At 45.4% G+C, this 26036-nt stretch overlaps 1 protein-coding gene across 2 annotated transcripts in view; it reads left to right on the top strand.

Annotated features, from left to right (window-relative positions):
* The window catches only part of Tdrd9 (tudor domain containing 9), a 104664-nt gene extending 79991 nt beyond the window's left edge, over positions 1 to 24673 (top strand). For both annotated transcript variants that reach the window (XM_075947775.1, XM_075947776.1), the window contains exons 25-36: positions 2151 to 2262; positions 3338 to 3550; positions 4108 to 4197; positions 5396 to 5656; positions 9132 to 9287; positions 10481 to 10551; positions 11769 to 11878; positions 12606 to 12702; positions 15692 to 15830; positions 17872 to 17990; positions 22498 to 22570; positions 24023 to 24673. In XM_075947775.1, coding sequence (XP_075803890.1) covers positions 2151 to 2262; positions 3338 to 3550; positions 4108 to 4197; positions 5396 to 5656; positions 9132 to 9287; positions 10481 to 10551; positions 11769 to 11878; positions 12606 to 12702; positions 15692 to 15830; positions 17872 to 17990; positions 22498 to 22570; positions 24023 to 24124 — 1543 coding nt within the window. In that variant the 3' untranslated portion in view covers positions 24125 to 24673. The remainder of the gene's footprint in view (positions 1 to 2150; positions 2263 to 3337; positions 3551 to 4107; positions 4198 to 5395; positions 5657 to 9131; positions 9288 to 10480; positions 10552 to 11768; positions 11879 to 12605; positions 12703 to 15691; positions 15831 to 17871; positions 17991 to 22497; positions 22571 to 24022) is intronic.
* Positions 24674 to 26036: the final 1363 nt, after the last annotated feature.

Here is a 26036-nt window from a genome sequence, read left to right as displayed (position 1 = left end):
GTCTGTATAATCTTTGTAAATCTAGGAGGAAGGCTCTTGAATGCATATGAGCAGCTGATGAAGGAGAGGGTGCCTTCATCTAACTTCTCTAGGTCCACCCAGTGTGTTGAGTTTTGGGTTTTGCTTATTTGGTGTATGTGGTTATGTGTTGTGTATGGGTGTTGTTGAGGTTTCTGTCCTACCCAGTTCCTGCAGTTGTTAAGTCCCAAAGAAATCACACAGAGGTCTACATTAGTTATAAACTGATTAGCTCCTTAGCTCAGGCTTCTTATTAACTCTTATAACTTACATTAGCCCATTATTCTTATCTGTGTTAGCCACATGGCTCAGTACCTTTTTCAGCAAAGCAGTCACATCTTGCTGCTTCTGTGGCTGGGCAAAGACTGTAGAGGAATGGGCTTCCTCCTTCCCAGAATTCTCCTGCTCTCATTGACCCACCTCTACTTCCTGTCTGATTGTACTATACTTCCTGCCTGGCTACTGGCCAATCAGTGTTTATTTAAAATATAATTGACATTTGTCTCACACCAGGGTGTGGAGGACAGGGGGCAGTGAACTGTCTTTTTAACTGTTTGAGACAAGGTCACTCAGTGAGATTGAAGCACATTCATTTGGCTGGACTGTCTGACCAATTGGACTTCAGGGGCCTGCCTGTCTCTGTGCCTCAACCAATGCTGAGGTTATAGGCGGTACTTCTGGGTTTTTACATGGGTTTGGGGATCCATGAGAACTCAGATCCACATACTTTACCAGCGGAGCCATGCCTGAGCCCAGGTGTAGGCTTCTGATCATTTGGGAGAAGGGTAGGTTTAGTCTTCCAAGACCTGTCTGTCCTTGTCAAAGCCAGACGGCTGACATTTGTGCCTGATGCTAGGTGATGCCAGCCTACTTACCAGAACGGGGGGCACTGGCTCAGCTCTCTCCTGCCATTCTTTCCCTGTAGTTTAGGATAAAAGTGTCAAGAGGAAAATTTTATGTTTATTAAAGTTGTTTTTCCTATCTTGTAACATTTGCTGTCTTACTGCTCTAAGAGGTGAATGATATTTCTAGTGCTTGTTAGATAATCATGTATTTTATAGTAACATAATATTGAGCCAAGTGTGGGCTCTTTTTAAAGTCAAGCCTAGGCTGGTCTCAAAAACTTCTGTAGCTGAAGATGATCTTGAACTACTTCTGTTCTTTCTGCTTCCACCTTATAAAAACAAACAAACAAACAAACATTTATTCCTTTTGTTTGTTTTCTGAGACAGAGTTTCTCAATGTATCCCTGGCTATCCTGGAACTCACTCTGTAGATCAGGCTGGCTTTGAACTCGGGGATCCACCTGCCTCTGCCTTCTGAGTGCTGAGATTAAAGGCATGCACCGCCACTGCCTGGCTTACCTGTTGTTTTTAATTATGCATATTTATGTGTCTATCTGTGGGTGCCTGTGAAGATCGGGCTGTAGGTCCTCCTGGAGCTGGAGTTGTAGGCAGCAGTGAGTGCTGTCCTCTGAAAGAACAGTGCCACTCCTAACCACTAACCTTCCCCCAGCCCCTTCTTCCGGCTATGCCTCCTGGGATCACAGCATGCCCCACCCCCCCAGTTTTATGCTGTACTGGGGGTAAACCCAGGCAAGCAAGCCCTCTACCAACTGAGTTACAAACTTCATTTTCTAGTTAGTTTTCTGAAATGAAAAATGATTGCAGGCCCTAGATTTAGAATTTATATTTTTGAAAATAGAGTCTATCTTTTAGAATGTATCCCTGGAGGGGAATGGTTACTATTAGGTATGCACCGCTTCTAGGACAGCCCAAGAAATCGCCAAAAATTCCCTTTTGAAGTGAGATCAAACTTAATGTTTCTGGTTATGTCAGTTTTCCATTTCTGTGACAAATAGCTGAGATGATCAGCTTGCAAGAGGAACAGTTATTTTGGCTCATGGCTTTGGACGTTTTAGTCCATGGTTGGTTGGTCTTGTTAGCTGGGGCCTGGACCCTACCTCTCAAAGCTTCTACCACCTGCCAGTAGCCCCACAGGCAGGGCCTCGGGAGGATGAAGAACCAGACTGTAGCGCTGGAAGTATTAGAGCAGGTCAGGTGGAAATTCACATGTGTAAGTGTTTCTTACAGACTTAATTTCTATCTACTTTTTTCCAACTCGTTACTCAGGGTGAATGTGGACTTCCAGAAGCAGACTGTAGATCCCATGCAAGTCTCGTTCAACACCTTGGACAGACCTCGGACAGTTGCTGATCTCCTCCTGACAGTTGATGTCACTGAGGTGAGAGTGCCACTGGGTCCCTAGAGCGCTTCCCACCCCCACATCTGTAGAAACTGGTCATGAAGCAGGTTCATGTGTGTGCACCTGTGCGCTGACTGGTGCATGCGGTCGAATATGAATGACTGTGCTTGTGAAATTAGAATGTGGACAAAATGGAAGGCAAGAAGTTATTCTTGAATAAAAGTTAATTTTTAGAATGTCGAGGTTTAAATAATGCTAAAATAGCCCACTGTGGTGGTACACACCTTTAATCCCAGTACTTAGGTGGCAGAGGCAGGTTGCTGTGAAGGCTAGCTTGGTCTTTAGAGAGAGTTCTAAGCAAGCCAGAGCTACACACTGAGACCCTACCTCAACAACAACAGCAACAAACAAAAACCCTAAACATTTGACAAGATAAAACTTAAAAAATTAGTTGACATGATACATGCTGCATAATTGTTTGCATCAACAAAACTAGTATTGAAAGTATTATTTGGGTATGTTTTTTATTTCTTTAAAATAAAATGCCTTGCATTGAGCTGGGGGATGAATCTCAGAAGTGAAACTCCTGTCTAGCATATGTGAGGTCCTGGGTTTAAACTCAAGCACAAAAAAATAAGCAAGTATGTACTCTTTCCAGTAAATCTACAGCTGTACTTCTTTGGGAAATCTCATGTAGAAATCTGGAATCCAAACAGGTGGGAACTGGTAACTGTGGCCCTTATGGCCTGAGGCAGCCATGGGGAAGCTGTCCCAGGGGTGGGGGTCTTAATGCAGTGTTGGGTTTCTCTCCAGACTCACATGCTGTTCTTATTCATGGACTCAGCAGCTCAGAGGGCACCAGAGTCTCTGTGGTATTGACTTATCTGGGCTAAATCCAGACCTCTCAAAGCCTTCAGGACTTGGACCTGCTGAGTCCACCTCCGAGGACAGGGCATGGTGCATACACTTGTTGCTCTTGATCGCAAGAAGCCCCTCCTTCCTTCATCAAGACTGTTGGAAACCTGTGAGCACAGGTGGATGCAGGGAGGAGCCTGCTCAAAAGGCTGTGCAGACCCACTTGGAGCCTATTTCTGTGCATCCTCTTCCCTTCCAGGTGGTAGAAGTCGGGCACTTCTGGGGGTACAGGATTGATGAAAGGAATGCAGAGCTTCTGAAAAAACTGACTGCTGAGATAAACCGGCTAGAACTAGTCCCTCTGCCTGTCCACCCACATCCAGACTTGGTCTGCCTGGCACCTTTTACTGACCACAACAAGAAGAACTACTTTAGAGCTCAAATCCTTTATGTTTCTGGACATTCTGCTGAGGTATGTTTTTCTGTTAACAGATCACTGAGCAAGTAAGGAAATAAGCCTAGAAATTTATAGAAAATCTTGGGACTGGAGAGATGGCTTAGTGGTTAAGAGCACTAGCTGCTCTTCCAGAGGACCCAGGCTCAATTTCCAGTACTCATATGGAGGCTAACAACCCTGGGGATCTAATACCCTCTTCTGGCCTTCATGGGCACTGCATACATGTAGCGCACACACATATTAAAAATATAAAATCTTTTGTTGTTAAAGGTAGGAATGAAATGACATAAATTAACAGTCGGATGCAGTGGTTCACACCTTTAAATCCGACACTTGGGAGGTAGAGGCAGGCCTCTGTGAATTCAAGGCCAGTCTGATCTACATAGTGTGTTCCGAAATAGTCAAGGCTATATACATAGAGATACCATCTCTTAAAAAAGCAAATGAAGAATGGGGCTGAAAAGCACCATCTGTGCGGCTGCTGGAGCAGCGAAGGCCACTGCGTTCCCACTGTCCAAAGAGAGCCAGGTTGAGATCCTCTCTGCAGAGTATTCATTTTCTTTGTCTTATAGGTGTTCTTTGTAGACTACGGGAATAGGTCTCATGTCGACCTAGATCTGCTGAGGGAGATCCCCTGCCAGTTTCTGGAGCTTCCATTTCAGGTAAGGTAGAGAAGACTCTGTGGAGTGAGTGGTGAATGCCAGAAGAAAATTTGCCAGAGGTCACGTTGGCCGTCACAGCTGACGTCCATAACAGAGAAGGACTGGTTACACTAGCCAAACTTGGCGTCTCCTCTTAAAAATTACAGTGCCAGAGTATTGCTGCCAGTATTAGCCCTGGAGGAAATCAGAATGTACAGAGGCTCTGACTTTGAGCAAGAGAAACTTTATAATCAGTGGTGTCGTCTTAGTCACTGTTCCACTGCTGTGAGACCATGACCAAGGCCGCTGTTATAAAAGAAATCATGCAATTGGGGGCTTGTTGACAGTTTCAGAGGCACGGTCCATTGTCATCATGGTAGAGAGTGTGGTGGCAGGCAGACTGGAGTTGTAGCTGAGAGTTATATCCTGATTTGCAAACAGAGACAGACAGAACCTGGCATGGGGTTTTGAAACCATACTTCCTAGAAATCGTTCTAGTCCTCTCAAAAAGTTCCACTCCCTGATGACTAAGCATTCAAACTATGAACCTACGGGGGACCATTTGTACTCAAACCACTGCTGGTGTCTTCTGGTGCTGTTTGCTCAGGCTCTGTTGGCTCTGTGTGTAGTAGTTTGGGGACTGGTCTCACATGCTCTTTTCCCAGCAAGAACACACTCAAATTTATTTAAACTAATGCTACGGATAAAAATGTAGCCAGGCAAGGTGGCGGTGGTGGTGCGCGACCTTAATCCCAGCACTTGGGAGGCAGAAGCAGGTGGATCTCTGTCGGTCTGGCCTATAGCATGAGTTCCAGGACAGTCAGACAGAGAAACCCTGTCTCAAAAAAAAAAAAAAGAAAGAAAGAAAGAAAGAAAGAAAGAAAGAAAGAAAGAAAGAAAGAAAGAAAGAGAAAGAAAGAAAGAAAAGTGAAGCCAGCTTGGTGTGCTGACACATACACAATCCTAGTACTAGAGCAGCAGAGGCAAGCGGATCTCTGTGAATTCATTATAGCCTGGTCTACATACTGTGTTCCAAGCTAGCCATAGTGAGACTCTCTCCACAATAAATTAAAAAAAAAATGAAGCCGTCACGTTTACTTAGTGGGAACCCTCAGTCCTCGTAGTTTTCAGACTGTTCTTGGGACGACTAACAGTCACGTTTCTGTAGACTCGAGTGCTTGCATTCTGTTCACTTGTAAAACTTCTCTCTGTTCTATAGGCTTTGGAATTCAAAATCTGCAAAATGCGGCCGTCAGCAAAGTCTCTGATCTGTGGAGAGCACTGGAGTGGTGGGGCCAATGGGCGCTTCACTTCCCTGGTCAGCGGCTGTCCTCTCCTGGTGAAGGTGTTCTCCGTTGTGCACAGTGTCCTGCATGTGGACGTGTACCGGTACTCGGGCGCCCAGGATGCTGTCAACATCAGGGACATTCTCATCAGGGAGGGCCACGCTGAGCTCGCAGAGGAGTCCTATGAGTCAAAAGTATGCATCTTTTTTGGCTTTTCGAGACAGGTTTTCTCTGTAGTTTGGGGAGCCTGTCCTGGAGCTTTCTCTGTAGACTGGGCTGGCCTTAAACTCACAGAGAGCACTGCCTCCCGAGTGCTGGGATTAAAGGCGCATGCCACTATGGTGGGGTTCTTCTTTGTGAGAGGACAAGTGCATGCTGGGAGGCTGGGCAGGTTGGGAGGGAGGGAATGGGATGCTTTCTTCTTGTCAGCTAGCACTGAGTAGGTCATGATGGAGATGTTGGTTGTTGAGTTTTTGGAGTCGTCTAAAGCAGGAGTTCTCAGCCTTCCTAACTTTGTGAACCTTTAATGTCATTTGTCATATGGTGACCCCAGCCATAAAATTATTTTTATTCTTACTTCATAACTGTAATTTTGCTATTGTTATGGATCACAATGTAAATATTTGATAAGTGACCCCAAAGGGGTCAAGACCCACTGCTCTAAGTGTCTTCTTCATTTCCTAAGGACTGTGCTATGCTGGATGCATGCTATTCTGGGCAGCTTCCTAATCAATTATTTTCTTTTAGAAGTGGAAATTAATTTGAAACTATTCTATATTTGAGATTTATTTTTTAAATGGAATCTAAAAATTATTTCCATAATGCAAGTAGTCAGTGAGCATCTCATGTATATTAACCATTTCAAATTTTCTTTTAACTTCTTTTTAAGATTTTTATTTACAAATCTTCAAAAATTGCAATATAATTACATCATTTCTTTCCTTCTCCTTGCAGTTCCTCCCCTACTTCCCCCTCCCTCCCTTTCGAATTCATAGCCTCTATCTCTGCTATTGTTACACATGTAGTAAGTGTGTCCACATGTAAATACAACCCGCTGAGTCCATGTAGTGTTGCTTGTGTGTGTGTATGTTTGCAGGGCTGGCTGCTTAGCATTAGATGGTCAGTTAGGGGCTCATCCCCATGAAGACTAATTTTCCCTCTGGAGTCATTGATTTCCTATCGCTCTTCCTCTGGAGGTGGGGCCCTGTGAGGTTCCCCTTTCCAAGGTAGCATGTCTATTGGTGTGGCTATCACTCAGGTCTTCAGGCTGCTCAAGCAGTTGTATTGTTGAGGTTTTATGGTTGTAGCTTCCCTCTCGTTTCTAGAGTGGCTACCTTGAAGCATATTACAGGCCCTCTGGCTCTTACAGTCTTTCCACCCCAGCTCCCACAATGGTCCCCGAGCCTTAGGTGTGGGTTTTGTGTTATAGACATAGCAGTTGGGGCTGAGGAGTTGTCCTCTGCATTTATCCAGTCGTGGCTTTCTAAAATGATCTCTGTCTGATGCAAAAGGTGCTTTGCTAATGAGGTGTGAGAGTTATAATTATCTGTAGGCATAAGTATTAGAATGAATTTAGGGGATATACCAGTTTTATAAAGTGGCATACGGTGTTCCTTGTGACTTGGGTCTGGAAACCTGACTGGCTGGTGAGGAAATGAGAAAAGAACAGATGCATATGCACAGAAAAGTGGCGGTCAGGTGGCTGTGCCCACTGTGGCAGTGTGGCCCCAACTATCACAGCAACAACCGGGACCCCCAGCACATGTTTTTTTTCAACCTGGATGGAGGTGGGTGGTCCTTGAACTTCCCACAGGGCAGGGAACCCTGATTGCTCTTCGGGCTGACGAGGGAGGGGGACTTGATTGGGGGAGGGGGAGGGAAATGGGAGGCGGTGGCGGGGAGGAGGCAGAAATCTTTAATAAATAAAAATAAATAAATAAATAAAATAAAAAAGATTTCTCTGTAGCTTTGGAGCCTGTTCTGGAACTCAGTCTGTAGACCAGGTTGGCCTCGAGCTCACAGAAATCCATCTGCCTCTGCCTCCAGAGTGCTTGGATTAAAGGCGTGCACCACCACCTGGCCCTCAGCACTTTTGTTAAGTACAGCACCTTGGGGGGAGGAGTTAAGAGTCTCCGTAGGAGGTCTGTAGGTGAGAGGTCTCAGACTGCAAACGTCCCAGGAAGAGGAAAGTGCACTTGTCAATCCTTTGTATGCACTAGGGACTCAGAGCAGAAGACTTTGCCAGTTTTCACTGGTCTCAGGCCATGCCCATGTCAACAACATGCATTCACTCAGGACTTCATCTGCTCTTTACTCAAGACATCCTCCACTGCCCACAGTGGCAGGAGTCGGTTCTTGTGTTTGTTTGTTTGTTGGGTTTTGTTTTGTTTCGATATAGAGTTTCTCTGTAGCTTTGGAGCCTGCAACTCTCTCTAGCCTTGAACTCACAGAGATCCACCTGCCTCCGTCTCCCAAGTGCTGGGGTTAAAGGCGTGTGCCACCACCTCCAGGCTAGGAGTAGGTTCTTCTCTGATCTATGACCTCAGTAGCCACAGGAACTTACTTGGATAAGTTTCCAGTACCAGGCATAAGTTCCTTCCTGTTGAGTGGGCCTCAAGTCCAATTAACTACTGATTGCCAATTACCACTAAGATGTGGGTGCCACTATTGCTCCTTTAGGGATGTCCTGCCGTGCTGGTCATTGTGTCTCACAGGCGTCACAGCTGGGCAGGACTAGTGATTGCTTTTCTACCTTGGCAGCTTGTATGGCACCTTCTGGGACTATGAAAGCTGCTCCTCCAGGAGGAGACGTTCAGGTCAGATCCAGTTCAATTCACCTGAGTCCCGTGTCTGAAGTACCTGGTGTCTTCAGCAGTGACACTTACCTTCAACTTCTGGGAGGCAACCAAAGGCAACAGCAATAGCTTATATTGTTTTGGGAGTCTCTTGGACTCCTTTGATCAAAAACTCAGATTTCTTATACCTGGTACTGAGGTTTTCGTTAGTCAGTAGCTCTTGAAGGGGGCATTCCCACTCCAGCATAGGGAAGTAAATTGTCTGTAAATAAAGCACACAATAAAAAGTAGAAGAATCTGTAAACTGGGCCCTCAAATCCCAGCTCTCAAGAGATAAAAGACAGAAGGATCAGAAGTTCAAGGCCATCCTCAACTATATAGTCAAGTTTGAGGCTACCTTGGGCTATAGGAGATCATGTCTTTAAAAAAATTATTCTATGCATATGGATGTTTGACCTGCATGTGTGTCTGTATCTCATACATGCCTGGTGTCCACAGAGCCCCTCGGAGTGGAGTGACAGATGGCTGTGAGCTGCTTTGAGGGTGCTGGGACTTGAACTCAGGTCCTCTGTAATAACAGCTGGTATCTTAACTACTGAGCCATCTCTCCAGCCCATAAATAAATCACTCTTAATTAGGTAGCTGCTTTTAATGTGTGTTCTTTTCTGAAAACTGGTTGATCCTCTAAAATTCTATCATGTTAGAAATGTAGTTAAAGTCTTTATTTTTGTTTGAATTTAAAAATGAACTTGATAAAAATTATTTCCCTGTATATTCATGGCATTCAAATTAGAATAAGATTATATCTATATGAAATTCATTCTTTTCCTTCAATTTTGCCTTTAATAAAATAAACATTTCTTGTTCCATTCAGCAAAGCTATGAAGTCCTCAAGGGTTTCTTTGCTAAGTCAGTGGAAACCATGCCAGATGCTTCTATGTCCTCTCCTATGAAGGATGACGAGAAGCATCTCATCCGGATTCTGTTGGAGAGCTTTGCTTCCAATCGGCTGGGTGCTCCAAACTGCAAGGTGATTCGTAGGACCTATTTAAAATGTGCTCTTAAAACTTATTCATTCTGCATTATTTGCCAAGGGTTGGGCTATACCTATGATGGATTTTCTTTCTTCCTGTTGTATTTTATTTCATTTTTTGTTTTGTTTTTGAGACGAAGTTTCTCTGTTTAGCTTTGGAGCCTGTACTGGAACTTATTTTGTACACCAGCCTGGCCTTGAACTCACAGGGATCTGCCTGCCTCCTGAATGCTGGGATTAAATGTGTGCACCACCACTGCCAGGCTATTTTAATTTTTAATTACATTTTTTGGGGTCTCTTTGTATGTATTTGTAGGGTCATACATGTGGCATGGTGTGCCTGTGAAAGTCAAAGGACAGCCCGTGGAATTGGTTCTTTCGTTCCACCATGTGGGGTGTGGGGATTGAACTCAGGTCCTTAGGCTTGGCAGCAAATGTCTTTACCCACTGGACAACTCCCAGCCTTGCTTTTTACTCTTTGAGACAGGGTTTCACTGTGTATCCCAGGCTGCTTTGCAGTGGTGATCATCTGGCCTCAGTGTCTGAGTGCTGCATCTATCATAAGCTTGTGCCACGACACCTCATCCTCCTTATTTGGTTTTTACCTTTGTTATCGTTGTTGTTGTTTGTGTGTGAGAGTCAGTTCTGTCTTCCATGTGGGTGCTGGTACTCGAACTCAGGTCCTTTAGCTTCGCAGCAGGTACCCTCACCTGCTGAGCAGTGCGAGTCCACTGCTCTTTCCGTGATCTGAATGCTTTGAGTTTCCCCAGTGGGACCTGTGTTCCTAAGAAAGATCTCTCCAACCCCTCCTCCTCTTCTTCCTTTTGTCGTCTTCTTCCTGCTCCTCTTCTTCTTTCCCTTTTTCCTCTTTTCTTCCTTTCCTTTCTTCCCCTTCTCCTCCTCTTCCCTTTTTCTTTTTGGTCTTTTGCAGTGCTAGAGAAGCATTCTGCCTCTGAGCCTGTCTCCCCAATGCAAATTACTTTTTCCCTTCTTTCTTCTGAGGGAGTTATGTCAGCTAGCTCAAGTGGGCCTGAACTCATAATCCTCCTGCCTCAGTTTTCTTAGTGCTGAAAAGGATTGGTTTGTTCCACCAGATCCTAATCTTGTTAAGTATGAACCAACTTGGGGACTGCCATCATTTATATTTAGTGGCTTATTGTTTGATTGTAACATATATTTTGTATGTGCAGGCTGTTCTCCATGGGCCTTTTAACCCTTATGAGCTGAAATGCCATAGTCTGACCAGAATATCCAAATTCAGGTATGACTTAAATTAATTTTTCTATGAAATATTTTTATTTCCTTATCTGTAGACCTCATCAGGAACAAATTTGACTTTGTATATAAGCTGCAAGAGTGTTTTAGCACATCCCTGATGTCCCTCCTCTGTCAGATCTGAGACATTCTTTCCCATGACAATGGAAACAGCTTGACAGTGGAGTTCTGAGTTTCTTCTATTCTGGTCATAGCTGTCACTCAGCAGGTGCCGGGACTGTTGAGTGACCTGTTTTCTGGAAGCATTTTTATCTGGGAAACAGTGGTGAATAAAATTCAGTTGTCATCTTCAATAATCCTGTGGATTGAATGGTGACAGAAAACTGGTGACAGTGTGGGGCCACAGGGGCCTGGCTACACTTTGAAGGCCACTTGAGGTTTTCCAGAACTTCCTGAATCTCAAAGACTGCAAGGTGTTGCTATGATGTAGTGTAGGGAGAGGGTGAGGTTGAGGGGTGGTCCTAGTGACAGTATGTAGACCTATATTTGAGAGTTTGTGTCTGTGAGAACTTTGGGTAAGTTAAATACAACCAGAGAATTGGGTGGAGGGAGAAGGGAGTGCAGACTTGCTGACAGCAAGTTTCATAAGTCTCTTTTCAGATGTATCGGAACAGAGTTGAAAAGCTTAAACGTACATTTTCTAAGGACCACTCTGGGCAACACTAGCTCCTCTGAGCACTTCTGAGTACTGGCAGTAGGTTCAGGTGCGCAGGCCCTGTCTCCAGAAGGCCTCGTGTACAGTGAAGGCTGGGACGTACTCTAAATTCTTGGCAAGAGCAGGCCTGTGAGCCTGGTCCCCAGTGTAACCTGAAGCGGAGAAGAGGTGTGGACACCGGCAACTTCACGAGCACTTTCAGAAATGGGACAAAGTTAAAGGCAGTACTGACAGACAAGAAGCTTGATATCTCTTCTCAGAGGAAGTGGGGTGGTGGGGCAGATGGTGGGCCACACCATGCCCACTCTGCCGGAAGGCAGGCAGTAACTTCTGTGGCTACTGATGGAGCAAGGGAACAAAAAGAGGTTTGAGAACTCGGGTATGGGTGGTACCTAGAGGAAGGGAAGAACTGGCACAAGGGAGGGGCCCAGGACCTGTGCATGTGGCATTTTGCCTGTGCAATCATCTTTTGAGGTTCACTTATAGGCTGGCATGTCCCACCACCTGGCCAGTGGGGCAACAGCTTGTGCCCTGCTGCTTCTTCCCAGATGTGTGTGGATCGAGAAGGAGAGCATCAACTCTGTCGTCATCAGCGACAGCCCTGCTGACCTGCACCAGAGGATGCTGGTTGCGGCCTCACTCTCCGTTAATGAGACTGGTAACAGATGACTTCCGCTGTCCGTGTGCTCTCTCCTGTTCCGCTGTCCGTGTGCTCTCTCCTGTCCTTGGCTTCATTACTTGGGGCAGTTTAACCTGTAATTAGTGGGTGAATTATGCTTATGTATTACACTGTTCAGATGTTTTCTAAGAAAAATGTTTTGTTTTACTTGCGTGTGTCTATAAGTGTGTGTATTATACATATACACAGGAGCCCATAGAAGTCAGAAGAGGCTTCGGATCCCCATCTTGTAGGTGCTGGGAATTGAACCTGGGTCCTCTGCCGAGCTAAGCACTCTGAACCACTGAGCCATATCTCTAACCTCCATTAAACTATCTTCTGAGTGCAAAGGCTAATGCAAATTTAATAAATGAAATATTTCTACTTTTTATTTTATAGAAGGATGTGGGAATTAAATGATTCTTATTCCTCCATGTTTTTCTACAGAGTTCTTGGCTGTTGAAAATCCTGATAAGATAGCCTCACAAGAGAATAAAGAAAGCAGTAACTAAATGAGTTACTCTTTTCAGGGATAAATACCTAAGCATGGCCACGAGTTTATCTGTAGGAGCCAAAGGCAGGGCATATGTTCCTTGGAGGGGACCCAGGTGGCCAGACTCAACAGAAGAGGAGCCAGCTGGATTAGGAGGGGTCAGCAGGGCTCTCCCCGTCACACCCTAAGCAGTGTGTGATGCAGGTCTGACGCTGGCTGTCTGCTGTATGGCAGGGTCTACCATGCTCCTGAGAGAAACGTCCCTGATGCCTCACATCCCAGGCCTCCCAGCGCTCCTCAGCATGCTGTTCGCGCCAGTGATGGAGTTAAGGTAGGTGTGGACCTCAGCTGGGTCTGTGTGCAGCTTTCACAGCCAGAGTCTAGGCGGGACAAAGAAAATGACAGAATCTGCGGAGGAATTGGTTTGCAACCCATCTTGTATTGGTTCAGTTTTCTCTGCTTCCGCGTGATTCTGTCTTGCTATTGTTTATGACCCTTGACTTCGGAGAGTTTGATTTCTTAAGTTTTAGTTTTGTGGTGATACCAAAGTAACACTTGTTTAGGCTCTCTGGTTAGTGATGCCAGCAAGCTCCAGGCTGCTGTTGTAGCATGATGGCCAACATGTCTGTATGCTGTGATGTTCAGAAGGCTGAGTGTAAACAATGCATTTTCCACTTGGGGTATTTTTGGCTTGCATGTTGTTGTGGCTTGAGTCTCGGATGGCACTGTCCTGGGAGACTGTGGAGCCTTTGGGACTTGAGGCCTACATCACTGGAGCCAGGCTTGGGAAGACATAGCAGCTTCTAGTTCTTGCCTGCTTCCTCTGCTTCTAGTTCCTACCTGCTACAGTGTGAACCAGCAGCTGTCACTCTACCCTGTTCCTACCACAGTTGACTGAACCCCCAGACCGAACAAGAGTAAATGCCAGCACTCAGGCTGCTCCTGTCGGGTGTTATCACTGTGATGGTCCTCTGGAAGGAGAAGGACATCTTGTGTTTTGACTTCTGTAAAGAGCAGCTCAGATGCTTGTCAGAGTGCAGGCAGAATTCCAGGGAACTTAAATCAGACAAAAGAAATATGACATGGAGTTAGAAATTGAATAGTAGATAAAAGTGGCATCCTGTTGTCTACGAGTGCCAGTGAGGAATCCTGTGAGCCTCTCTTCCCGTGGGAACGAGGGAGTAAAGAAGTGAACCACTAATTGGATCATAGCTCTTGTGCAGATATCCAACACGGATTCCCCACAGACTTCAGTCCAGAGCCCTGAGATGAGAAAGTCACTCTGCTGCTTCGTACATTCTCTGTGGGAGGGAGAAACAGAGTTAACTTTGGTCGCTGTCTTAGTCAGGGTTGTGATTGCTGTGAGGAAACACCATGACCAAAGTAACTTGGGAAGGAAACCGTTTATTCTGCTTATGCTTCACAGTTCACAGGAAGTCAGGGCAGGACCCTGGAGGCAGGAGCTGATCTGATGCAAGGCCATGAAGGGTGCTGCTTACCTGCTTGCTTCCTATGGCTTGCTCAGCCTGCTGCTTATGGAACCCATGACCACCCGCCCAGGGATGGCCCCACCCACAATGGGCTGAGCTCTTCTCCGTTGATCTCTAATTGAGAAAATGCCCTACAGCTGGATCTTAGGGAAGCGGTTTTCTCAGCTGAGGTCCCTCCTTTTGGATGACACTAACACTACCCAGGACAATCACTATGGCAATATGCCTGAGAAAAGCAACTTAGGATAAAAGGTTTGTGTCCATTCACAGTGTCGTAGGCTTCAGCACACACGCATGTGACTGTGGTCTGGGGCCTGTAGAAAGGCAGAAAATTAGGATGAGACATGTGGTGGAACAAAGCCACCCAAGGCAGTAAGTAGGGAGAGAGAGAGGAGGGGCCAGGGTCTCGGTTCTCTCCAAGATTTCTCCTAGACCCCGCCTCCTCCCAAAGGACCACAGGCAGCAGACTAAAACTTTACAGTGCTCTTTGGGGAGGACCTGAGACTCAGATCACACTGCACTGCTTGCTTGCATTCCTTTATCTATTAAGACATAAATGAAGCAGAACCCAGGTGTGGTGACACGTGCCTGTAAAGCATAGGGTTGAGAGTGGTGGGGAATGATGAGCTGTAAGTTAAAGGCTGGGTGTTGGCTGCTGGGCCAGACCGTCTCAAAAACAAAAAAGAAGAAGATGAGCTGAAATGTATGCGTTCTACATGAGAACAACAGGTGAGGGGCCGTGATGATCTAATAAAACGTGTTTCTTGTCTCTGTTCTAAAAAGGTTTTCAATTGAAATAATAATAAATTACATTAATAATATAGAAGATTTTAGAGAAGCATTTTATTGCATTTAAGAAAATATTTTAGATTATTTTATATTATGTGTATAAGTGTTTCGCATGCATGTTCATGTATGTACACATGTATGTACACCGTGTGCATTCCTGGTGCCAGGCAAGGTCAGAATAAGGGGGATTTAAGATTCCCCAGGAACCAGAGTTACTGATTGTTTGAAGTCACCATGTGAGCGATAGGAACAGAACCCAGGTCTTTCGCAAGAGCAGTTGATGGTCTTAACTGCTGCGCCATCTCTCCAGCCCATCTTCTATTTATATATATATTTACGTATTTTTGCATGTGTTTGCCACAGTGTGCATGTGGAGGTCAGTAGAGAATTTGCGGGAGTTTGTTTTTACCTCTGGGATTGAATCGGGTTGTTGGGTTTGGCAGCAGGTGCCTTATTCCGAGTCTCCTGCTGGACCTAAGAAACACTTCTGATGGCTTTACAATGAGATTAACTCAAAACCCAGGCTCTAAGTCTGAATTCTTGTTTTTAGCGTCTACTTATACGCAGGATCTCCTTTTGCTTTTATTGGCTGATGATGGAGATGTCTTATTACCTCATTTGTTACAAAGAGAATTAAAAACCCAGCGTTAAGTACTGGAGAGATCACTTAGAGAGTAAGAGCACTGACAGCTCTTCCAGAGGTTCCCAGCGCTCACATGGCAGCTCACAACCATCTGTTACTCCAGCACCTTCTTCTGACTAATGAGGGCACTAAACATGAATGTGGTATACATAATTCATGCAGACAAAACACCCATACACATAACATAAAATTTTGAAAATGTGTATAAGTAACCCAACCTTGTGTTAATGCACATATTTAACCTATCATCCCTTAGTGATATTTAGTCTGGGTTTCTGTGTAAAAACTGAGGAGTCACATGATTTAATTACAGTGCTAGGAGACACCAGGTCACTTGAGCAGTCACATATCCAACCTTGGAACAGTGGCCTAGCTGAACTCCTCTAAATGCCTTTCAGAGTTGACCGCGATGGCAAATGCTATACTGGGGTCCTCTGTGGCTTGGGATGGAATTCCACTACGGAGGCCCCTATACTGCCAGAGCACGACATTGAGCTGGCCTTTGACGTGTGCTTCAACGTGGAGGACATTGTTGAGGTACGTGTGGCATAGTCGTGGATAGATAGCAATTCTCTGCTGCTTGCTTTTGCACCCATGTGACTTAGCATCTGCCACACTGCTTTCCAAGATGTGCTTGCCTGCTTCCCACGTGGGCTGTGCCAGTGCATGCGGCTTCTTATGCCCTCCGGGCTCTCGTTTGCATAGACTCTGTGGTCCCCCTCCTGCTAGTACACACAGGGAGATAAAGAAACAAGCCCTGGCACCTGGCCTTGGTGCTGCAGGCTGGGTGCTGGTTTCCTGGAGAGCAGCTATCAGGCTCTGTGGCAGCTTTTAGAGTATGCCCAGCAAGTGGGTAGATGCCAATGAAAAAATGTTTGTTTTTCTTTTTTTGTTTCATATTTCCTTATTCTAGTAATTCATGTCTTTTTGCATTTTACAAAATACCTGAAAACTGACCCTTCTCTAAAATTCATGAAGAAATGCCACTGCACAGTGCCTTTCCTTCTCAGAAGTGCCCGGTGTAGCTGAGGGCAGGGAAGGAAGGAAGGAGCTGCTGACTCATGCCACTCAAAAGCTGAAAGATGTAAAAAAATGTGTGTCCTCAGAGAGCCTATGTGAGTGTCAGCAGCTTCATTCATAACTGCTGCTGTTAGTGATGTCTTTTGACAGGGGAATGTATAAGCAAGCTGTGGTAATACAACAGTAAAAAGAAATGAGTGATTCATACAAGAGTATGAATAAAATCCTACAAGCATTTACTACAGCAATTGGGGGTGCATCTGTGTGGACCTGCTAGGAAGATATCTGTACAAGAAGCAGATGCGTAGTTGCTAGGAGATAGGGAAGTGAAGCACTGGGAGCATCTAGGATCTTGAAGACAAAAGGGATGAAGGTAGAGGACACGGCTGTGCACTTGCCCACCTCTAGGTGTCTCCCGATAGTGGGCTTTTATTGTATGACACACACCCCACACGGGGTATCGGGTCTCCCAGCATGGGATGCGTCTGTGGAAAGGAACAGCAGGTGTAGCTGTGACAAATGTCACACGTACTTATATTGAAGGAGTAAAGAGAAAAGGAGCTTGGGGAAGAAAGAGAGGAAACGGAGGCTCCATTTGAACACTACCCTGTAGTTGTTAGCTTTGGGGTTAGGGAGGCACAAACCAGTGGGTCTGAAGGCGTTTTCCATATTATTGGGGTGACTATATAAGGGAATGGATTTGGGGACTGTGGTTGTTACTAAATGGAAATTAAAAGTGAGTAAGAAAGGCCAGTGTGACTTCTGGGGTACTGGATCAGAGCCAGAGACAGCAGAGTGGATTCAAGGTAGGGCAGCTGGGTAGAGAAGCAGTTAGAGGCCAGTGTGTGATGTCCAGCTCTGAGAGGGCTGCCTGTGAGGCAAAGAGCATTGCTGACACTCAGCATCTGGTTTCTAATGGGGTTACCCGGTTGGATTTCTCCTTGAAGAAACTTCTTTCTCTAAGAAGGGAGCAGAAAATGTCGGTGCCCAGAGCATCTTATAGCCCAGGAAGGAAGCACATGAAGCAAGCACACAGGGTAGAACATCCAAGGATAGAGGAGCCAGCGAGAGGGCAGAACAGTGTTGAGCAACACAGTACATGTATTGAATTATAACCTGGAATATAAAATAGCCACATGTCTAGTTAGAGAAATAGACAATTGGGAGAAAAATAGTTAGCTCTTATAAAGTTACTGGGAGTTGAGGTGGGCCATGTGGATCTCTAAGGACAGGCAAGCCTGATGAGCCTACACCAGAGAAGACATGGGAAGTTGAGAGTGGTTCTTAGGCCTGGGTCCTGGAGACGAAATGGGATGCTAATAGAAAATGGGTCCAATCTACATCCATGTCTGGCATGTCAGCTGTGGCAAATGTGAGAGAGGCTGGATATGAGCTGATGGGTCCTGTCTGCTCTCTGCTGTTATTTCTGTCATTTTACCAATCCTCTAAACTTGACTGATGCGAGTCGAAGAACACAGCTTTGAATGCTGTGACCTGTTTACTGTGGGATGAAATTCAGCTGTTTGTAGCCACAGAGTCTGTCACTGTTCCTTTACAGATTAACATTCTCAGGGCTGCTATCAACAAGCTAGTATGTGATGGGCCAAATGGATCCAAGTATCTTGGGCCTGAAAGAATTGCACAGTTACAGGAGAATGCACGTCAGAAACTTCTAGGGTAAGTTATGTGGTACCATACTGGTAAGGTATGCTAGGCAGTATACAGCCTGTGTGTGTGTGTGTGTGTGTGTGTGTGTGTGTGTGTGTGTGTGTGTGTTTTGTTTTGTTTGGATGTTTCAAGTTATTTAGGAAATATGACAGACTTAAGTGGGATTCCAGTGCTGAGGCACCTCTGGAGGTACTGGGTGTCATATCTGTGGGTCGGGGACTCAGACAAGGCAGAATAATCATCATCCCTGTGACCTTTAAGGAAATCATGGTAAAGAAATTATTTTATGTAGCAGGGCAGGACACAGGGACCACAGAGTGGTGCGATATTCCCATCACTAGGTCAAGATTGGGGCCCAGGGGAGAAAAGTGGAGTCTGTGCCTTGGAGACTAGGTGGTCCTTTGACCAATCCTCCCTTGTACCTTTTATCTCTCACTAGCAGCTTCATTCACAACCAGAGTTCAGAGGTCAAGGGGTGTGTATTAGCGCCCTCAATGGGTTACCTCTGCCTCCCAAGTGCTGGGATTATGGGAATGTGCCACCGTACCATCTGGTTTTTGTATTCTCTCTCTTCCTCCCTCCCTCTCCCTACTGCTGAGTGTGTGTATGTCAAGCTTGAGTTGAGGTTTTATATACATAAATTACTTATAAATATATGCCCATGGGGCCAGCATCCAGGTCATGAACAATGAGTATTGGTAATCTCCTGTGGCTTCGTTATGGCACTGTTAACCACATACAACATGCAGCCTCAGTCTCTGTGAGTTCATATATGAGCTTTGTCATGTTGATAAGAGGATGTCCTCCTTCTTCTCTGGTTCTTACACTCTTTCCACCTCTTCTTCTGAGGGGACCGATCCCTGAGCTCTGAAGGGAGAGATTTGATGGAGACATCCCATTTAGGACTGAAGGTCTCTCTCATTCTCTGTGTAGTGTCTAGCGTGGGTCTCTGTATTTGTTCATCTGCTGCAGGAGGAAGCTTCTCTGATGATGGCTGAGCAAGGCACTGATCTATGAGTATAGTGAAGTCATTTTACCACTACATCCCCCCATTTTTAGGCCAGTGTTACTTGGTTTTCCCCTAGGTCCTTGGGTTATCTAGTCTCCAGTTCTAGGTCACCCAAGCAGTGTCAGATAGGGGTTACACCTTGTGGCATAGGCTTAAGTCAGATAAGTTATTGGTTGGTTCCTCCCACAAGCTTTGTAACACCATTGCCCTAGCACATCTTGCAGGCAGGACACCACAGTAGATTAAGCGTTTGTGACTGGTTTGTGTTTGTTACTCCTTTGATAGTGTGCGAAGTACCTTTCTGTATCAAAGATGCTGGAACACAGGGTGAAGGCTTTATGTAGGCACCAGCTCAACAGCTCCGTGTTCAGTATAGATGTTGTGTTCAGCAATGGAGTCTTGTTGTCAGATTGTGGAGAGCAACCTATAGTCTTGGCAACAGTCTGGATTGTTTGGGGACTCCCATGGGGCCCCTTTGGCCAACAACTCAATTAGATGTAACCCCATTCTGGTATTGGAAACTTCATTGTGTGACAGAGGTGGCCAGTTGGGATTCTGTCTCCCCCATTATTTGGTGATTTTTATTCAGATCTGCTTCATATATGTACATATTGTAAGAAGTGTCTACTAAATTAGGTTTCCATACTACCTGTCAAATGCTCCTTGATTTAACTGTCTCTCCATATTCCCTGCCCCTCCCTACTTGATCCTCCTATTCTGGCTCCCCCTTCCAACCATATCTGTCTGTCTGTCTGTCTGTCTGTCTGTCTATCTATCTATCTATCTATCTATCTATCTATCTATCTATCTATCTATCTATCTATCATCTATTTCCCTTTCCTAACAAGATGTGTCTGTCCCCTCCAGTCCCGGACTCTCTACCTTTCCTCTGTAGTTCTGTGGATTGTTACTTTGTTATTGTACCTAGATGTAAGCAAGTGCGTACCATATTTATCTTTCTGGGCCTGGGATACTCAGGCTGATTTTTTTTTCTACTTCCATCCACTTGCCTGCAGATTTCATGAGTCTCACTGTCTTGCTGTGGCTACCTAGTAAGTTTGAAACCAGCCGTCATTTGTCTTCCCATTCGTGTCCTTTGGCTGTGTCTACTGGCCAGAGTCTTTGCCTCCCATGGCCACATCGGCGTCAGTGGTTAGTCAGTCTGCACAGAAAGCCTCGCTAGAATGGGACAGTGTTCTAATGAATTTGGGAAATTGTCATTTGTGTGTGTGTGTTCAAGACAGGGTTTCTCTGTGTAGCCCTGCCTGTCCTGGAACTCACCCTGTAGACCAGGCTGGCCTTGAACTCACAGAGATCCTAGTGCTGGGATTAATGGTACTCCACCACCACCTGGCAGAAATTTGCCATGTTAGTAGTAAAGCAGGACTATTAGCTGGTCTTTCATTTCTTTCTTGTATGTGTGTGTTCATGTGCATGAGTGTGCCGTGGTGTGAGTGGGGCATGGTGTATGTGTGCACCGTGGTGTGCATGTGGAGTTCAGAGCATGGCCTCAAGTGTTGGTACTCATCTTCCATCTTATTCAAGGCAGAATCTCTTGTTGACCCTGCACATGCCAGGCTTGCGTGCTCGGTATAGGCGTGTTAGATTACAGACATGGGCCCGTTACATGCAGCTTTATGTGTGTCCAGAGGATTTCAAATCCAGTTTGCATGCTTGCATGGCAAGTGCTTTATCCACTGAGGCATCTTCCCTGTCCCTCTTTCCTCTCCTAACTCTGCTTTAGTTTTTAGTAAGCAAATCCTGGGCTTTTGTATAATTATTTTTAAGTGTATTAGTTCCTTGATGATACTGTGAATAAAAGTTTTAATTATGATTTGTTCATTTCTTAAGAGTGATTACACGTGGCTCTCTTGTGATCTTAACATGACTGGTTAGTTTTAGTAGGTTTGCAGGATTTTCTGTGTGTAAGTTCATTATCATTATTGTGAAATACCTCTTTTCGTCTCCAGCATTAGGAGTGTTTTAAGGTCTATTTTGTCTGATGCTAATACAGCTACTCTTGCTCCCCTGGGCTGGTATTTTCATAGTGTAACTCTCTATTCTACTTGTAACCTAAAATTGCTTTTAAAAAACTTAATCTTTTTTTAACCAATTAAGTCTCTTCATTGACAGTTTGATAAAATGTATAGTATGTTCTGTTTACCCTCACACTTATACACCACTGCAGCCATGTTTCCCCACCACACCCTGTAGCCCATATTTATGCCTCTTTGTTTTGTGACCCAGTGATTTTAATCGGGGCTTGTTGTGTGACTACACATTTGGAACTGTCCGTTGGAGCCTGGTGGGCTCCCCATTGAGTACACAACTGAAAACAGCGCTGTCCTGGAGGGGTAGGGCCAGTGGCCCCTCCAAGATCACACAAGATTGACTGTTGACAGCTTCATCTTGTGCAGGCCCGGTACAGTCAGCTGCCACTTCTGTGGGATCATGCTGGAGAGCTGTCATGCCCTGGAGATTTCACAGCTCTTCTCCCTGGTTTCCCGCTGATACACTCTTTCTGTTCCCTCTTCCAAGTATTTTCTGAGCCTTAGAAGGTAGTGGTATAGATGTGGTGTTTCAGGAAGGGCACTCATCTCTACCTGTTTCTGCTCATGAGGACATTACACTGCATACCTTTTTGTACACATGCACTGCACACGGTCTTTGAGCAGTGGCCCATTCGTCCAGCTACTACTCTGCTCTCGTGATCATTTTTCTTCAGTCTTTTTTCCCCACTCTCTTTCAGATTGTATCTTTTCACATCATATTTGATCTTTCAAAAGTAACATCTGGGGAATTTCCATTTCAATTATTTTGCTTATTGCTTATAGAATTTCTATGTTTACATAGTTTTCCGTTTTAAGGTTGATGTATTTTTTTTCTCTGTATGGTTTCTATTGTATTGCTGTCATGCTTTAAGCCTTTCAGTGTAGTGTGCTGTAATTCTGGGTGTGTATGTCATGCCTGCTTTGAAGTCTGTGTACTGATCCCTCATCTGCATCTGCTCACTGAGCCTCTGTCCCTGCTCCTTCTTCCTGAATAGAGTCACATGATCTTGTCTCCTGATTGGCATGTCTTATCATTTTTGTTGTTGAAAATTTGGAAATTTTAGGTAATATATATAATAATCTCCCTAAAGTCTATTGTGTTCTATTTCTTCATTTTTAAATGAACTATACATTAAAATATTATCATAATTATATACATTTTGACACTTTGAAAGCCTATCACAATTCTAATTTTGGGATATTTGTAGACTTTAAACACACATACACATTTTTTTAAAAAGGATCATCTGGCTATTTTTTTAGTGCTAATGAATAATTAAAATAATTTGCTGGATGTGGTGGCACATATATGACCCCAGCTCGGGAGACTACTGAGGCAGGGGGATCAGAAGTTTGAAACCAGCTTGGACTAGATAGTGAATCTGAAACCATCCTTTAGCTACAAAGCAAAAGTAGCCAACAGTAAAACCTTTGATTTGCTTTTTAAAAATTGTAGCTTGTTCTGCCGGTTGAAGCCTCGAGAGAAGATTATTCCTAAATGGCACGAAAACCCCTATGAGTGGAACCAGGTATGTGGGCACTGGATGCCTGGAGGAGCAGCTGCTGCTGGATGGGGGGAAAGTACCTGGGAGGGCATGGGCTCAGACCCAGGACAAGAATTTCCAGGCAAAGTAGATGGCTAGACAGCTGTTTCTGAGTGCCGTGTCTGCTCAGCCGTTGGAGGAGGAAGCTTGGGAAGGGACCTGCAGCACTTGGTAATGTTGAAAGTCACTTTGTCATGCCTGCCATGCAGGGTGACATGGTGGCTGGGCGCCCTGAGTCTGCCAGACAGTTAGAGCAATGCATAGCAGGAAACTGGCTCAGAAACTGTGACACGCCTCCCGCTTCTGGGGACTGGACTTCTGAGCTGGTGTGCCCCAGGGTGGGATCTGGTGCCTCTGTGGGGATAACTGCCTTGCTGTGTGCTTCCGTGGCACAAAGACCCCAGAGAGCTCCGTGGTGTCTTTTACAAGGGTGCTGACCCCAGTGTCCTCTTCCTCTAGCCCTAGCTACTCTAGAGACCCCACCCCCTGGTCCTGTTACTCTAAAGACCAGCACCAGGGCACAAGTCGGCTATGCAGCAGGGTGTGGCCCCTCATGTCCCTACCATCTCTGCAAGCTTTAGAAGGCGGAGTGAGTTGTTTGAGGCTGGGGAGCAGAAGGGAGTTGTCAGTTTCAGCCCTAGGGTCAGGGATGCCTCTGTGAGCTGGGCAGGGCTTTCCTTGTCCTTTGATCACTCTGTGCCCCTCAGTATGTTTTGTTTCTACCCTGAGATCAAGGTTTTCCCATTTTAATACATTCTGCCTCTCCATGTTCCTCTGGATGGCTTCTCTGTGGCTTCTTCAGGGCTATCACTGTGCCAGCCGCCATTCCAGACTTGTGTGTGCAGCCCCAAGTTTGTCAAGCAGGGTCCGTCAAGTTGGCACAATAATGGGAAACAATTGAAAGTAGAGTTGTATTTGAAAGTAGTGTGCTTGAGAAAATGTTTTTAAATAAGTATACCAGTCACTGCTCCCACATACACAGAGTGTATGGGAGATTTCTCAGTAAAGGTTTCCTATTTTACCCTATTATTAAACATCAGTTTAAAAATGTATGATCAGGGCCAAGGGCCAGCAAAATGGTTTAGCTTGATGACCCCTTGCAGCCACATGGTGGAAGGAGAGAACCAGCTGTCACAGGTCGTCCTCAGACCTCACACATGTGCTGTGGCACATGCATGCATACCTGCGCACTTGTGCATATATGCACATACACACACAAATAAATGAGATTTAAAACCCTTGCAGTGCCTATTCGAATGGATGATCAGTGTGTGGGGTGAATTATGAAAATGAAGAAGCATCTGCAGATCGTTTTGTAAAATGGAAAAAACAGTTTTGTCTCACATGTCCACATCTGTGTGCACATAATTTTATGGATTTGGTGTCTAGGCAGATCTCACCAAGAGCCTGACTTGGTTCTCTTCTCTGTCCTCCCAGGTGGATCCAAAGCTGGTCATGGAGCAGGCTGATAGGGAAGGCAGCCAAGGGAAGAACACTTTCCTGTACCAACTCCACAGGACTGTCGTGCTCAGTTCCTGACTGGCTGGGGCCTGCGTGCCCTGTGGGCAGTGGCTGAGGTCAGCTAGAGGCTCCCCTGCAGCCCCTCCCCCCCATTCTGCCCAGAGGTTTCCCCTTATCACCACTTTTACTCAGAGTGGAGAGCAGGGTTTCTGTCTGGGTGGGGAAAATTGGAAAGTCTAGTCTTTTCTAGAATGGGGTCATGGTATTAAATACTCTGGAAAGCATAGTTCTAAAAGAAGATTTTGTTTTGTGAAAAAGCTGTATTTTGCTTAAAATGTATGCGGGTACTTCTGAGTAGCCAGTCCCAGGGGACAAGGTTCCAGATGTGCTTGTATGCCTGTTCTGTCACAGGCTTAGCTTGGGGTACTGGAGAGAGCTGGACTGATGGCTTAACTATGGGGCAGCACATGGACCCCCCACCCCCAAATACATGTGGATGTGCATGTGTGTGTGTGTGTGTCTAAAAACCATGTGGCATTTTCTGATTTTTTTTCCTCATGAAAATATGTGGTTTTGGTACAACTTCGGTTTTGTATTTGTATATTTAGGACTTGTAGTGAAGTTAAGCCTCTGGAAATTAGAGACGTGACCTGGCAACTGGCATAGCTGAGGAACAATAAAAGCATTAGACACTGTTTCTGTTTCTGATAGTTTTTGTTAGAGGACATATTTTCTTAGTTGGTGTTCTTTTGCTGTGACCATGGCAACTCTTATAAGAAAGAAAGCATTTAATTGGGGGACTTGCTTACCATTTCAGAGGTTTAGTCAATCATGGAGGGGAGCATGGTGACCCATGGCAGGCATGTTGCTGGAGATGCAGCTGAGAGAGAGAGAGAGAGAGCTACATCCTTATTTGCAGGCAGAGAGAGCAATCTGGGTCTGACTTGGGCTTTTGAAAGCTCCGAGCCCTCCCCCAGTGGCAGCTTCCTGCAAGGCCACGCCTCCTGAGCCTCCAGTCCTTCTCAAGCGGCACCACTCCCTGGTGACTCAGCATTCGAATGTATGTACCTATGGGGGCATTCTTACTCAGACCACCACACTTATGTACTTCAGTCTGAAAAGATTGGTTTATAAAACTGGTAAAGAGATCACAGACCTCTCTCGGAGGATGCACATGTATTTTAGAAGCATCTGTTGCCATTTTCTGTGACGGAAGGAAGACAGGTTGAGAGAAGCAGCTGTGAGGGCTCATACTATAACACAGCACATGGGCAGAGGCAGAAGGCAAGAGGGACAGGCTTAGCAATGCTTGCCTGAGAACAAAGAGCCAAAATCAACCTACCGAACGGCCAAGAACTACCCAGGGAGGTGAGCGGCTTGGGGAATGCTGGTCTTCAGCTGTGCAGGGGAACTTAGAAAACAGTCTGTGGATGGTGTACAAGGATGATGAGATGGGGTAGCCCATGCCAGCTGCACTGCGGTGTAAGCGGAGACTATGCTGTCATTCCCCGCCACCCAGACCCGAATAATCACACATAAACTATGTTAATTACAACACTGTTTGGCCTATTAGCTCAGGCTTCTTATTAACTAACTTACATCGTAAATTAACCCATTTCTATTAATCTGTATCACCATGGGGCTGTGGCCTATACTAGTAAGGTTCTGGCATCTTTCTTCTTTGGCAGCTACATGGTGTTTGCCTGACTCTGCCTTGTTTCTCCCTGCATTCAGTTTAGTTTTCCCTCCTGGTTCTATTTTGCCCTGCCATAGGCCAAAGCAGCTTCTTTATTAACCAATGGTAATAAAGCATATTCACAGCATACAGAGGGGAATCCCACATCACTGCACAGAACTGAAGTGCAGGTAAAGGGAGGGCTAGAGTCGACCAGCACACACTCGCCGTGATGGTCCTGCTGCCTTTGAAGTCAAGGGTGTTTTCTTGTCTCCAGAGAACCTACAGCAAGTATCTGAGCCAGCCAGTATCTGC

Source organism: Microtus pennsylvanicus, chromosome 14, assembly GCF_037038515.1.
Source record: "Microtus pennsylvanicus isolate mMicPen1 chromosome 14, mMicPen1.hap1, whole genome shotgun sequence".
In the NCBI taxonomy this organism is placed as follows: domain Eukaryota; kingdom Metazoa; phylum Chordata; class Mammalia; order Rodentia; family Cricetidae; genus Microtus; species Microtus pennsylvanicus.
The sequence above is the reverse complement of the archived record's forward strand: the minus strand, read 5'-3'. Positions and strand labels throughout refer to the sequence as shown.